Consider the following 15992-nt stretch of genomic DNA (forward strand, 5'->3'; position numbering starts at 1 on the left):
AGACTTGGTGATAGAAATGCTTGGTGATAGAAATACTACTTTCTGAATGTAATCTCTTGTAAAATTGTAATCAGTAACGTAACTTTTGGAATACCTAAACTCAGTAATGTAATCTGATTATATTCTGTTACTTTTTTAGATTACTTTCCCTTAAGAGGCATTAGAAGAAGACAAAAATGTATGTTACCAATTGAACGACATCAATTGGAGGATAAATCAATGTTAAAGTTTACATAGCTGGTCATATGTGGATGTTAAATGTTTACTTTATGGGTTGGTTATGTAGGCTTTCTACTACATACAGTTTAAGTCAGAAGTTTACATTTAAACTATACTAACTAACTAAACTGAACTATATATACAGTTGAAGTTGGAAGTTAACATACACTTCGGTTGGAGTCAATAAAACACATTTTTCAACCACTCCACAAATGTCTTGTTAACAAACTATAGTTGTGGCAAGTCGGTTAGGACATCTACTTTGTGCATGACAAAAGTAATTTTTCCAACAATTGTTTACAGAGAGATTATTTACTGTATCACAATTCCAGTGGGTGAGGGGTTTACATACACTAAGTTGACTGTGCCTTTAAACAGCTTGGAAAATTCCAGAAAATTATGTCATGGCTTTAGATAAGCTTCTGATAGGCTAATTGACATAATTTGAGTAGACCTCCACAAGTCTGGTTCATCCTTGGGAGCAATTTCCAAACTCCTTAAGGTACCACATTCATCTGCACAAGCAATAGTACACAAGTCTAAACACCATGGGACCACGCAGCCATCATACCGCTCAGGAAGGATAAGTGTTCTGTCTCCTAGAGGTGAACATACTTTGGTGCAAAAAGTACAAATCAATCACAGAACAACAGCAAATGACCTTGTGAAGATGCTGGAGGAAACAGATACAAAAGTATCTATATCCACAGTAAAACGAGTCCTATATCGACATAACCTGAAAGGCCGCTCAGCATGGAAGAAGCCACTGCTCCAAAACCGCCATAAAAAAAGCCAGACTACGGTTTGCAATTGCAGATGGGGACAAAGATCGTACTTTCTGGAGAAATGTCCTCTGGTCTGATGAAACAAAAAATGAACTCTTTGGCCATAATGACCATCATTACGTTTGGAGGAAAAAGGAGGACGTTTGCAAGCCGAAGAACACCATCCCAACCGTGAAGTACGGGGGTGGCAGCATCATGTTGTGGGGGTGCTTTGCTGCAGGAGAGACTGTTGCCCTTCACAAAATAGATGGCATCATGAGGATGAAAATTAGGTGGATATATTGAAGCAAGACATCAGTCAGGAAGATAAAGCTTGGTTGCAGGGTAGCCTAAGATAAAGCTTGGTTGCAAGTTCAAATCCCTGAGCTGACAAGGTACAAATCTGTTGTTCTGCCCCTGAACAGGCAGTTAGCACACTGTTCCTAGGTTGTCATTGAAAATAAGAATTTGTTCTTAACTGACTTGCCTAGTTAAATAAAGGTTAAACATATTTTGTTTAAATGGGTCTTACAAATGGACAATGACCCCAAGTATACTTCCAAAGTTGTGGCAAAATGGCTTAATGACAACAAAGTCAAGGTATTGGAGTGGCCATCACAAAGCCCTGACCTCAATCCTAAAGAAAATGTGTTGGCAGAACTGAAAAAGAGTGTGCGTGAAAGGAGGCCTACAGACCTGACTCAGTTACACCAGCTCTGTCAGGAGGAATAGGCCAAAATTCCCCCCAACTTATTGTGGGAAGCTTGTGGAAGGCAACCCAAAACGTTTGACCCAAGTTAAACAATTTGAAGGCAACGCTACCAAATACTAATTGAGTGTATGTAAACTTCTGACTCACTGGGAATGTGATGAAATAAATAAAAGCTGAAATAAGTCATTCTCTCTACTATTATTCTGACATTTCACCTTCTTGAAATAAAGTAGTGATCCTAACTGACCTAAGACAGGGAATTTTTACTTGGATTAAATGTCAGGAATTGTGAAAAACTGAATTTAAATGTATTTGGCTTTAGCCGTATGTCAACTTCCGACTTCAACTGTATATGGTTAACTTATATGACCAATTTCCACTTGAAGCAGAAATCCTATGTACCATCTCTGAATGTGCAAGACACAAGTTTTGCATTTTAGGCAGAAATCCTATGCAACATTTTAGTATGCTCAAGATACCAATACATCTGTTATAGCCTAGTGTAGGAACTGTGAGCTACGAGTAGCCTGACCCTACATAGTAAATGAACTATATGCAGCCAGTCAGCCTCAGTGTCAGCTCTGATGATGATCTTGCTAAATGCAGGACTTCTGTTTGAGAGAGAAACACATACTTCACTCCACAGGTCCTAACAGCACATACAGATAACTATATAGATAACTACAGGAAGTGTTTATACCTTTAGCAGATGGTTCTAGATGCTTCTGGTCACATGACTCTGTCTACACACCTGCAATCCCTCTTCTGTCAGACGCATAGGAATAATGATGGGTAGAACCTGTTGGAGATGAGAGAGAGAGAGAGAGAGAGAGAGGGAGAGAGAGAGAGAGAGAGAGAGAGAGAGAGAGAAAGAGAGAGAAAGAGAGAGAAAGAGAGAGAGAGAGAGAGAGAGAGAGAGAGAGAGAGAGAGGATGGAGAGAGAGAGAGAGAGAGAGAGAGAGAGAGAGAGAAAGAAGAGTAACTATGAAAGTGGAGATGAGTTGCACAATAGCCTGCTGACCTACAGATGTTGAGCCGCTGGGGAATGTCATTTCTGGTACCTGACATATCTCCTTGACTCTGAGGAACCTGTCATGTGACGTCAAAATGTCTGTAGGCTATACCTGTATAGGCATCAGATCATGGAATAAACCCTGAGCGTGATAAAATGTATATCTCTGCGTGTTTATGAGTGCTCCAACCTGTTCACCAGGAATTTGTATTTTTTTGTAAAGGTTTTCTTTGGTAAACCATATCACTAGATTACTGTGATTGTTGTTGAGCACCCCTCTAACTTCTTGTGTTTACTGAACTCTTAACTCCACGACTCCATATTTTGCTTCTCAATCCCACAATAATCTAGTTGTTGTAGAACACACCGAACTAAGAAGTGCTAACAACCTAATGACTGTAAACATATCCTATTGTATTTGTGTTGATAGCGATGGTGAAAGGTGTCAGGTGGACTCTTTCAGTGTTTAATTTCTCAGCCGGCGTTGACGTCAGCCGGTCTATTGTATGCACAGTGCACAAGCATGCAGCAGCCACGTCAGGACTCTGGTCCACCCTGTGCATGCTGACTGTTAATATTCTCCCGAAACGATGTGTCAACCACCAGAAAGAGGATAAACACGAAGCTAAACCACGAGACAGGCCAGGCGCACCACTTAGACAAATTGAACATTACTGTCATGATGGGGGAAACGTAAGCTAAGCTAGGAGGCTGACTTCTAGTGTTTTGCACTGCAGAAGACGAGGATACAGGGGCTGAATGGATAACCATGGCAACAGCAGCAGGAGAAGCGGTGAGCAGCAGCTTACAGCAGCGATATAACCACTGAACACAGACAAGGCATCATACCTCCGTAGATCTGAAAGGCAAGGGTCGCTGTAGGTTGTGAAGCCAAAGCCTTGTGGATATTAGACAGTGGTGGACACTGGTTATTGCGTGGGGATTCGCAGCGCATCAGTGAGCAAGGTAAGGTTTGTTACATTGTAGCTAGCATCCTCATTGTCCATCACAGTGCAGTGGGACAGACAGAATATAACGGGCCGGCTGTTGCTTGCTGCTGTATTGTGAAACAGAATGTTTTGACAAGGTTGTAACAGACCTGTCTGCTAAATTGTTGCCGACGCTCCAGCTCATAATTTAGTTGCGGTTAAAAGGTTGATGAGTCTATAATAGCAGCGTTGGTTGTAACAGCGTCACTAAAATACCAACAGTAGAACGTTGTGTCTTCCACGCACGCACTCACTCACTCACTCACTCACTCACTCACTCACTCACTCACTCACTCACACACTCTCACACACACACACACACACACACACACACACACACACACACACACACACACACACACACACACACACACACACACACACACACACACACACACACACACAAAACACACACACACACAAAAACACACACACACAGAGCAAATCATTTTATGGAAAACATTTTGCAAACCCCCATAGCTGCTTAGTGGAGGGCAGGTGCTTTATCTGCTACACACTGCCTGCAGCTGTCCGCTTGGTGAACAGTCTACTTTCCTAACACCTCAGCAGACCCCTACAGCAGATTCCTGAAGTGATAAAACAAGGATTTTCCAGCTGACTTCAACCCACCAAGGTCCATCCGCTCCCGGCCAAATGTAGTCAGACCACATGGGACTTTTGTGTGAAGACAGCATTGACGTTTCGCACAATCTGCTGTTAGACAGATCTTATTCCACCTCCATCAACCCTCCAACCACTGTACCAACAGCCCCAACCATGGTACCAACAGCCCCAAGCGCTGTATCAACAGCACACAGGCCACAGCAATGTTATGTTCCTTGGCTAGTTGGATGACTTGATGGTGTGAATTACTATGATATATTATATTAGAGCCTTTGGAGAAATGTTACACATTGTTATCAGCACAGAACCGAAGTGCAAGTTCAGTGAGTCACTGCAACCCTCACCCACTCTTCACCCTTCCAGAAATGTGTGTGTGACTGTGAACGAAACTAGTATTTCTACAGTAGCTGATGTCCTGAGAAGAACTTGGCCCGGAGTTCACTATCACACCATTTACATGATCTTCTCTCTCCGTTACACAGTCACTCTCCCTGAATCACATATTTTTGCTGCAGCTCCCTTCCTTATGTGGTGCTTCATTCCTGGGGATTGTGACTTTTAAGAAGTGGGTAGTTCACACATCTCATATAGCCTAGTTCCAGTCGGTGCATGGAGGGACAGATCAGTGTACAAGTTCAGCATAAAGCCTACTGCTATTCTTGTAGCTCAACAACACATTTAGGCTGATTTAGCTTTAAACCAAGAAAATAGCCATTTTGAACCAAGAAAATAGCCATTCTGGAGTGTCTATTCTGTGGGATGGTGTTGTTGTATTCCAGTGTGTTCTATTTATTTGTAGGGACGGTGTGTTTGCCTTTTTATTCTAGTCTGCTTCATGAGATGGAGGTTCATTATGAAGTGAGTGTGTGAGATTCATTTCCTGTCATGTGACGGTGTTGTGTCAACATTCAGCCGGTTGTCATGACACTGCGACTGTCCTAGGATTACGTCTACGCTTGGCCAGTTGTCTTAGTTATGACTCTCCAAATACGCACTCCAAATATAGGAAAGTAGCTACAGTAGGCTGCTATTCTCTGAATAATGTCTGATCCTGAGATATTTGGTTATACTCTCAGAAGGAGAAAAATAGAAGATAGCCTACCTGCAGACTGTGGTGAAAAATAACATTTGAATCCATATTATTGTGCTGACCTTAATTTTTCTAGACTATTTCTGGTCTACGAACTACTTGTAGGCTAATGTACGAATACTACGAGTGTACTGGGTTTTGTCCTTATTTCAGTTATTGAAATGTCAGTCTATTTGCAAACTGAACATACAAGCCAGGTCAGTGAGAGAAGAGCCAGGGGCTTGTTGTGCTTGCTGTGGTTGAGAGATTAGTGGTGACCAACTCAAGTCCCCTATAGAGCACAAGCATATAACCTGTAATAGCCTCATAGAGCCCCAGCCTCAGTAGTGTAACCTGTAATAGCCTCATAGAGCCCCAGCTCAGTAGTGTAACCTGTAATAGCCTCATAGAGCCCCAGCTCAGTAGTGTAACCTGTAATAGCCTCATAGAGCCCCAGACTCAGTAGTGTAACCTGTAATAGCCTCATAGAGCCCCAGCCCCAGCCTCAGTACTGTAACCTGTAATAGCCTCATAGAGCCCCAGACTCAGTAGTGTAACCTGTAATAGCCTCATAGAGCCCCAGCCTCAGCAGTGTAACCTGTAATAGCCTCATAGACCCTCAGACTCAGTAGTGTTATAATACTCTGCATTAAATATTCATCTGAAAGTGTGTCTTTAACCCAAGCAGGTGGCACTTTGTCATGATTAGGGTTTAATGATTTTTACCTGCAGGCTCAACAGAACGGCAGAATATGGCCACAAGCAGCAGCACATTAAAGGGTCTATTGTAATTGGACTTCAGAGCATCCCCATCAGCTACTAGCATGGTAAATGGTGAAGAGCATTTTAGGGCTGAACCCATTTAGTCGACTGGTCGATTGTTTGATCAATAGGCTGTCGATGGACCGAGACGACTTTAGTCAAGCAGTGACAAATAAAAACATGAACATCATGCCATACAAGACACCTGTCTTATTGGTGCCTGTCTGAGTGGACTGGTCCTTTTGGAGGCTGTGGGGATGGCACAGTCCATCAGTCTGACATGTGGTACTGAAATTCTATATGGTTCAATTATGTAAGAACAATGGTGCAACGCAAATAAAAATGATATTATTTTAAAACAAATGCACTTTCTCCTGCGTCGGATAGTGGTCGCTGTCCACGGTTCTGAAACACACCAGTGCACTGTTGAATTGGCACCTTTTCCTCGACCATGTTGTTATGTGCATAATAGCAAAGTTTACCAGCAAAGTGGGGTTGAGAGCGGATGCAGCAGCAGAATGAGGAGATGAGAAAATAGCCCTTGTCTTATTGCCTAAGGAAAGTGGGTAGAGAGGAAACCACATAATGAAACCCCATAGCATAGGATATGCTAGAGGTCAGGGCACTATTGGGCATCCAATGCATACATGTGTCACATAAAGAGAGCGAGGGTTGAGGGAATAGGGAATGTTTTTGGTCACAGAATGGCTGTAATTATGTTGCAGCTTCAGCAACATGGACAGTGTGATAAACACTTTGATGTTCTGTGGTGGTCGCTGCAGTAGGGAGAAGAGAGAGGCAACGGGTGTTTGTCACAGTCACTTGCTGTCTTTTTTTAACACGGCGCAGCAAGTCTGAGCCCGGGCCTGGCACAATCAAATCAATTGCTGGTCAGACTCCCTCTAGTCATCTGTGTGTCTTAATTATTTAACCAAACGGTGTGCTTAAAGCATCAGATAAGCTTAGTGAATCGAGTTGTTTTGATTAAAACACATAGGATGTATCTATATGTGGAAAAATACAAGTTTAAAAATTCAGACCAATCGATTGGTCAACAGAGCAGAAGGGTACAGACCAAGAACATATCATACTGGACAACAATCTCCAGGTCTTAGTATTCTGTCTAGACTTCATCTGTCTTAGCACTTGAACTACAGTTTAAGTGAAGGTCTCTTTGAATCACGGAGGATCTGAGTTTTAGATGTAGCAACAACTTTTCTGGCTTATCTTGTACATACAGTTAGCGTCGTTTAACTGACTATAGAGACCATTTTGATTAAACTGAGAGATCCGGTGAGACAAAGCCACAGCAGTTGAACCAGCCTGAGACAATGTGTAGCTGGGGCAGTGTAGGTAAGGGACAATGTGTAACTGAAGCAGTGTAGGTCAGGGACAATGTGTAGCTGGAGCAGTGTAAGTCAGGGACAATGTGTAGCTGGAGCAGTGTAGGTCAGGGACAATGTGTAGCTGGAGCTTTGTACTGTAGGTCAGGGACAATGTGTAGCTGGAGAAGTGTAGGTCAAGGGACAATGTGTAGATGGAGCAGTGTAGGTCAGGGACAATGTGTAGCTGGAGCAGTGTAGGTCAGAGACAATGGGTAGCTGGAGCAGTGTAGGTGAGGGACAATGTGTAGCTGGAGCAGTGTAGGTCAGGGACAATGTGTAGCTGGAGCAGTGTAGGTCAGAGACAATGGGTAGCTGGAGCAGTGTAGGTGAGGGACAATGTGTAGCTGGAGCAGTGTAGGTGAGGGACAATGTGTAGTTGGAGCAGTGTAGGTGAGGGTCAATGTGTAGTTGGAGCAGTGTAGGTGAGGGACAATGTGTAGCTGGAGGAGCAGTGTAGCTCAGGGACAATGTGTAGCTGGAGCAGTGTAGGTCAGGGACAATGTGTATCTGGAGCAGTGTAGGTGAGGGACAATGTGTAGCTGGAGCAGTGTAGGTCAGGGACAATGTGTAGCTGGAGCAGTGTACTGTAGGTCAGGGACAATGTGTAGCTGGAGCAGTGTAGGTCAGGGACAATGTGTATCTGGAGCAGTGTACTGTAGGTCAGGGACAATGTGTAGCTGGAGCAGTGTACTGTAGGTCAGGGACAATGTGTAGCTGGAGCAGTGTACTGTAGGTCAGGGACAATGTGTAGCTGGAGCAGTGTACTGTAGGTCAGGGACAATGTGTAGCTGGAGCAGTGTTACTGTAGGTCAGGGACAATGTGTAGCTGGAGCAGTGTACTGTAGGTCAGGGACAATGTGTAGCTGGAGCAGTGTACTGTAGGTCAGGGACAATGTGTAGCTGGAGCAGTGTACTGTAGGTCAGGGACAATGTGTAGCTGGAGCAGTGTACTGTAGGTCAGGGACAATGTGTAGCTGGAGCAGTGTTACTGTAGGTCAGGGACAATGTGTAGCTGGAGCAGTGTACTGTAGGTCAGGGACAATGTGTAGCTGGAGCAGTGTACTGTAGGTCAGGGACAATGTGTAGCTGGAGCAGTGTACTGTAGGTCAGGGACAATGTGTAGCTGGAGCAGTGTACTGTAGGTCAGGGACAATGTGTAGCTGGAGCAGTGTTACTGTAGGTCAGGGACAATGTGTAGCTGGAGCAGTGTAGGTCAGGGACAATGTGTAGCTGGAGCAGTGTACTGTAGGTCAGGGACAATGTGTAGCTGGAGCAGTGTACTGTAGGTCAGGGACAATGTGTAGCTGGAGCAGTGTACTGTAGGTCAGGGACAATGTGTAGCTGGAGCAGTGTTACTGTAGGTCAGGGACAATGTGTAGCTGGAGCAGTGTAGGTCAGGGACAATGTGTAGCTGGAGCAGTGTACTGTAGGTCAGGGACAATGTGTAGCTGGAGCAGTGTACTGTAGGTCAGGGACAATGTGTAGCTGGAGCAGTGTACTGTAGGTCAGGGACAATGTGTAGCTGGAGCAGTGTACTGTAGGTCAGGGACAATGTGTAGCTGGAGCAGTGTACTGTAGGTCAGGGACAATGTGTAGCTGGAGCAGTGTACTGTAGGTCAGGGACAATGTGTAGCTGGAGCAGTGTTACTGTAGGTCAGGGACATTTAGCAGCATCTATTCAATTCTGTGGTTCAATGCCATTCATTCAGCATGTGGATTCTTTGTTACCAGGCTGGTACACTGTGCAATCAGACCCACACATCTCTTCTATTGCTATGACTAACCCACTATTGTACATTTAGCAGGCTTCTTCACATCAATAGTCAACTTTGAAATGGAAGCTGATGGCTCAACAGAGTAGTAGAGACGAGATGGTAAGGTAAATTTTTTCATCATCATCCTCCTCCTCATCGTCATCCTTCTCCTCATCCTCATCATCATCAGCGCAGGCAGACACACTCTGTAGAAGTAAGGGAATTATTGCAAACATGTAATACCCTTGAAACAGTTTGTGTATCACAGAGATCCTGTCAAAGTTCTATGTAAATCTATGGTCTGGAGATACTGTGCCTTTGACCTATTTACATTCAACTATTGATCAACTTCTGCCTCGGTTGATTAGCAGGGGAGATAATGCAGCCTCTGCCATATACAGTACTTCTGTTGACAGTCAGCATGATCTAGCGGTTACCCTGGGGTTGTGTGTGTGTGTGTGTGTGTGTGTGTGTGTGTGTGTGTGTGTGTGTGTGTGACAGCGAGAACCAGCGAGAGAGAGAGAGAGATTGACTGATATGCAACCTCCTGTGTTTCTGTAAGGCACACAGTGTTCAGTCCCAGCTGTAGCCTGTATATGTCCCAGACAGAGAGATGAAAATGCAGAGCTCCTGCTTTTGACTGAATGTGAGACAACTGACAACAGCTGACTAGAACTGGGCTCAAGTGAGACTTGGGAAAATGTTGACTAAACCAAATAAATTACGCCTTTTCCATTGTGTAATACACTTTAGACAAAATCATGTACAATACAGCACTGATGTAGAATACAGCACTGATGAACAATACAACACTGATGAACAACACAACACTGAAGTAGAATACAACACTGAAGTAGAATACAACACTGATGAACAATACAACACTGATGAACAATACAGCACTGAAGTAGAATACAACACTGATGTACAATACAGCACTGACGTAGAATACAACACTGATGAACAATACAACACTGATGAACAATATAACACTGATGAACAATACAGCACTGAAGTAGAATACAACACTGATGTACAATACAACACTGATGTACAATACAACACTGATGAACAATACAACACTGATGAACAATACAACACTGATGAACAATACAACACTGATGAACAATACAGCACTGATGAACAATACAACACTGATGAACAATACAACACTGATGTACAATACAACATACACCACTGATGTACAATACAGCATACTTTACATAGCAGCACAATATCCTCCACATATTCTCTCTCCACCAGCTGTTCAAGGCTGTTGGGTCAAGGCTCTGTGTCAGGACAGGTCACTGTTAATATGACCCACGGACTGACAGCACAAACCTCAGTTCCCTACAATAACCTTTATTAAAGTAGCCAGTTTGGGCAGGGGTGTGTGTGTGTGTGTGTGTGTGTGTGTGTGTGTGTGTGTGTGTGTGTGTGTGTGTGTGTGTGTGTGTGTGTGTGTGTGTGTGTGTGTGTGTGTGTGTGTGTGTGTGTGTGTGTGTGTGTGTGCCTGCCCCCTCACATGTTCATGTAACACAAGAAGTCATGTCAGCAGAAGGCAGCAATGCTGTGTGACATATATCTTCCTTCCCTTTAGCTGGTTTTCAACAGCAATGGGATAATGGACCACACAGTGGTGGAGAACGAGGCTTTGTTATTGTGTTTCTCTTGCTTACTTCTGCGTAGTTGCTTTACGGCGTCAAATGATTGTTATGATCCGTTATCCCTTTGTTTTCATGTGTCTGTGAAGCTAGAACAGTCTAATGTGGACAAACAGCTTTTTGAAGTAGATTTGAATGCAGATCATGTAACATAGCAAATGTGATGCTTAGTTTACTGTCCTACAGGCACGGCTATGCTGTTGTTTCATTGGCTCAGTTGGTAGAGCATGTCAGTGTTGTGGGTTCCATTCCCGTGGGCCATCTACAGTATATTTCAAATGTACCATCTGTTAAATGGCATATATTATTTGATTTGGTAGAGTTATTAAATGGGGATCAAACAAGCTCAATTATCAACTTTTGAATAACTGTGACCCGTTAGTAGAGGTTTAGCATGTCAGCCTCTGGGCTTTAAATCTGAATCAAAACAGGCAATAAACACAACGGCTAGTATGTTACTATAGTAACAGTAGCAGTGCGGCAACGGTAACAGTGCGGTAACAATCTTACCCATGCTATTTCCAACTACCTCTACTACTATCATGATAGAAGGCACTCATGAGAAGAAGGCTAGAATTCTTTATTCGTGACTGTTTTAACTACTTAAGTTGAACGCACTGACTGTAAATCGCTCTGGATGAGAGCGTCTGCTAAATGACCGGCATGTACATGTAAATGTCTTAAAGAACACAGACTTCAACATGATATTGTGAGTCAACACTTTCCATCCCATCAATTTAGAACCGTTTTCTAAAACTTCATCGCGGGTGTCTCTCTCTCCATTCCTCTCAATGTTTCATGCTGAGGTTGTGTGCAGTCTGTTGAGTGTTGGCTCTGTGAATAGCTCCCTGGGAGATGGAAGGACCAAGGCAAACGCTTCCTGAATGACTCATTGTTTGTCTAATTAGAAAAAATGGTGGAGGAGTGTGTGTGTGTGTGTGTGTGTGTGTGTGTGTGTGTGTGTGTGTGTGTGTGTGTGTGTGTGTGTGTGTGTGTGTGTGTGTGTGTGTGTGTGTGTGTGTGTGTGTGTGTGTGTGTGTGTGTGTGTGTGTGTGTGTGTGTAGAGGAGCTTCTATATCCAGTCTGGGGTTACCTCCCTAAATGCCAGTGTGCTTCTCACTATGAGGCCTCTGGAGGTCAACAGAGTCATAGAAGCACTACAGTGAAGAAGACAAGTGACAGTGTTCAATGATTAGATGATAAACGTCACGGTTTGATTCGATTTTGATTCCATGTGAATGCCTTTTTTTGTATTTTTGTATGAAAGGATGCTTCGTTGGCCATGAATTCACTGAATCATGAAGGTGCTAATGGCTTTGTCACTTCAATCATAAAACAATGGGGGTAGTGCAATAGAGCATTTTCCAGTGTGCTCCTCACACTGCAATACAGTATGCATCCAGATGTGTCTATTGGGACTCCATTTTTACCCATCTTATATCGATGGATATATTCTCTTTCCTCTCTGCAGGGGATGACCTGGAACCTATCATGTCTGAAGTACAGGGGACGTTGGAGTTTTCTGTAGAGCTGAACAAGTTTCACAATGTGGATCTCTTCCAGAGAGGGTGAGTGTAATGGAGGTGGACCGGTGTACCCCGCTCCTGGGATGAGTAGACTTGCCTTGAGACCTGAAGACTGCCCAAGCTAATCATTCCTGTGGCATGTAGGAAACTTGGGTTGAAACAGTCTCCACCTGTATCTCTGGCTGCTTCATATTTCATATTAATTCCCACTGACAGTCTCCACCTGAATCTCTTTCTGCTTCACTTAATACCCACTGTATCTCTGGCTGCTTCATAGTTCATATTAATACCCACTGACAGTCTCCACCTGTATGTCTGGTTGCTTCACTTAATACCCACTGTATCTCTGGCTGCTTCACTTAATACCCACTGACAGTCTCCACCTGTATCTCTGGCTGCTTCACTTAATACCCACTGACAGTCTCCACCTGTATCTCTGGCTGCTTCACTTAATACCCACTGGCAGTCTCCACCTGTATCTCTGGCTGCTTCATAGTTAATATTAATACCCACTAACAGTCTCCACCTGTATCTCTGTCTGCTTCACGTAATACCCACTGACAGTCTCCACCTGTAGCTCTGGCTGCTTCATAGTTACTATTAATACCCACTAACAGTCTCCACCTGTAGCTCTGGCAGTTTCATAGTTAATATTAATACCCACTGACAGTCTCCACCTGTATCTCTGACTGCTTCATAGTTCATATTAATACCCACTGACAGTCTCCACCTGTATCTCTGGCTGCGTCATAGTTAATATTAATACCCACTAACAGACTCCACCTGTATCTCTGGCTGCTTCATAGTTCATTTTAATACCCACTAACAGTCTCCACCTGTATCTCTGGCTGCTTCACTTCATACCCACTGACAGTCTCCACCTGTATCTCTGGCTGCTTCATAGTTCATATTAATACCCACTAACAGTCTCCACCTGTATGTCTGGCTGCTTCACTTAATACGCACTGACAGTCTCCACCTGTATCTCTGGCTGCTTCACTTAATACCCACTGACAGTCTCCACCTGTATCTCTGGCTGCTTCATAGTTAATATTAATACCCACTAACAGTCTCCACCTGTATCTCTGGCTGCTTCACTTAATACCCACTGACAGTCTCCACCTGTATCTCTGGCTGCTTCATAGTTAATATTAATACCCACTGAAAGTCTCCACCTGTAGCTCTGGCTGTTTCATAGTTAATATTAATACCCACTGACAGTCTCCACCTGTAGCTCTGGCTGCTTCATAGTTCATATTAATACCCACTGACAGTCTCCACCTGTATCTCTGACTGCTTCATAGTTCATATTAATACCCACTAACAGTCTCCACATGTATGTCTGGCTGCTTCACTTAATACCCACTGACAGTCTCCACCTGTATCTCTGGCTGCGTCATAGTTAATATTAATACCCACTAACAGTCTCCACCTGTATCTCTGGCTGCTTCATAGTTCATATTAATACCCACTAACAGTCTCCACCTGTATCTCTGGCTGCTTCACTTCATACCCACTGACAGTCTCCACCTGTATCTCTGGCTGCTTCATAGTTCATATTAATACCCACATAACAGTCTCCACCTGTATCTCTGGCTGCTTCACTTCATACCCACTGACAGTCTCCACCTGTATCTCTGGCTGCTTCATAGTTCATATTAATACCCACTAACAGTCTCCACCTGTATGTCTGGCTGCTTCACTTAATACCCACTGACAGTCTCCACCTGTATCTCTGGCTGCTTCACTTAATACGCACTGACAGTCTCCACCTGTATCTCTGGCTGCTTCACTTAATACCCACTGACAGTCTCCACCTGTAGCTCTGGCTGTTTCATAGTTAATATTAATACCCACTGACAGTCTCCACCTGTAGCTCTGGCTGCTTCATAGTTCATATTAATACCCACTGACAGTCTCCACCTGTATGTCTGGCTGCTTCACTTAATTCCCACTGACAGTCTCCACCTGTATCTCTGGCTGCTTCACTTAAGACGCACTGACAGTCTCCACCTGTATCTCTGGCTGCTTCACTTAATACCCACTGACAGTCTCCACCTGTATCTCTGGCTGCTTCATAGTTAATATTAATACCCACTAACAGTCTCCACCTGTATCTCTGGCTGCTTCACTTAATACCCACTGACAGTCTCCACCTATATCTCTGGCTGCTTCATAGTTAATATTAATACCCACTGACAGTCTCCACCTGTAGCTCTGGCTGCTTCATAGTTCATATTAATACCCACTGACAGTCTCCACCTCTATCTCTGACTGCTTCATAATTCATATTAATACCCACTAATAGTCTCCACCTGTATGTCTGGCTGCTTCACTTAATACCCACTGACAGTCTCCACCTGTAGCTCTGGCTGTTTCATAGTTAATATTAATACCCACTAACAGTCTCCACCTATATGTCTGGCTGCTTCACTTAATATCCACTGACAGTCTCCACTTGTATCTCTGGCTGCTTCACTTAAAACCCACTGACAGTCTCCACCTGTAGCTCTGGCAGTTTCATAGTTAATATTAATACCCACTGACAGTCTCCACCTGTATCTCTGACTGCTTCATAGTTAATATTAATACCCACTAACAGTCTCCACCTGTATCTCTGGCTGCTTCATAGTTCATATTAATACCCACTAACAGTCTCCACCTGTATCTCTGGCTGCTTCACTTCATACCCACTGACAGTCTCCACCTGTATCTCTGGCTGCTTCATAGTTCATATTAATACCCACCAACAGTCTCCACCTGTATCTCTGGCTGCTTCACTTAATACCCACTGACAGTCTCCACCTGTATCTCTGGCTGCTTCACTTAATACCCACTGACAGTCTCCACCCGTATCTCTGGCTGCTTCACTTAATACCCACTGACAGTCTCCACCTGTATCTCTGGCTGCTTCATAGTTAATATTAATACCCACTAACAGTCTCCACCTGTATCTCTGGCTGCTTCACTTAATACCCACTGACAGTCTCCACCTGTATCTCTGGCTGCTTCATAGTTCATATTAATACCCACTGACAGTCTCCACCTGTATCTCTGGCTGCGTCATAGTTAATATTAATACCCACTAACAGTCTCCACCTGTATCTCTGGCTGCGTCATTGTTCATATTAATACCCACTAACAGTCTCCACTTGTATGTCTGGCTGCTTCACTTAATACCCACTAACAGTATCCACCTGTATCTCTGGCTGCTTCATAGTTTATATTAATACCCACTAGCAGTCTCCACCTGTATCTCTGGCTGATTCACTTCATACCCACTGACAGTCTCCACCTGTATCTCTGGCTGCTTCATAGTTCATATTAATTACCCACTAACAGTCTCCACCTGTACCTCTGGCTGCTTCACTTAATATCCACTGACAGTCTCCACCTGTATCTATGGCTGCTTCACTTAATACCCACTGACAGTCTCCACCTGTATCTCTGGCTGCTTCATAGTTCATATTAATACCCACTGACAGTCTCCACCTGTATCTCTGGCTGCGTCA

At 43.8% G+C, this 15992-nt stretch overlaps 1 protein-coding gene across 1 annotated transcript in view; it reads left to right on the top strand.

The window, feature by feature from the left end:
• Positions 1-3256: 3256 nt before the first annotated feature.
• The window catches only part of LOC135552076 (protein FAM135B-like), a 60194-nt gene continuing 47458 nt past the window's right edge, over positions 3257-15992 (top strand). Inside the window, exons 1-2 of the mRNA XM_064983461.1 lie at positions 3257-3673; positions 12426-12522. Of these exons, the coding sequence (XP_064839533.1) occupies positions 12446-12522 (77 nt within the window). The 5' untranslated portion in view covers positions 3257-3673; positions 12426-12445. The remainder of the gene's footprint in view (positions 3674-12425; positions 12523-15992) is intronic.

This window comes from Oncorhynchus masou, chromosome 13, assembly GCF_036934945.1.
Source record: "Oncorhynchus masou masou isolate Uvic2021 chromosome 13, UVic_Omas_1.1, whole genome shotgun sequence".
NCBI lineage: Eukaryota > Metazoa > Chordata > Actinopteri > Salmoniformes > Salmonidae > Oncorhynchus > Oncorhynchus masou.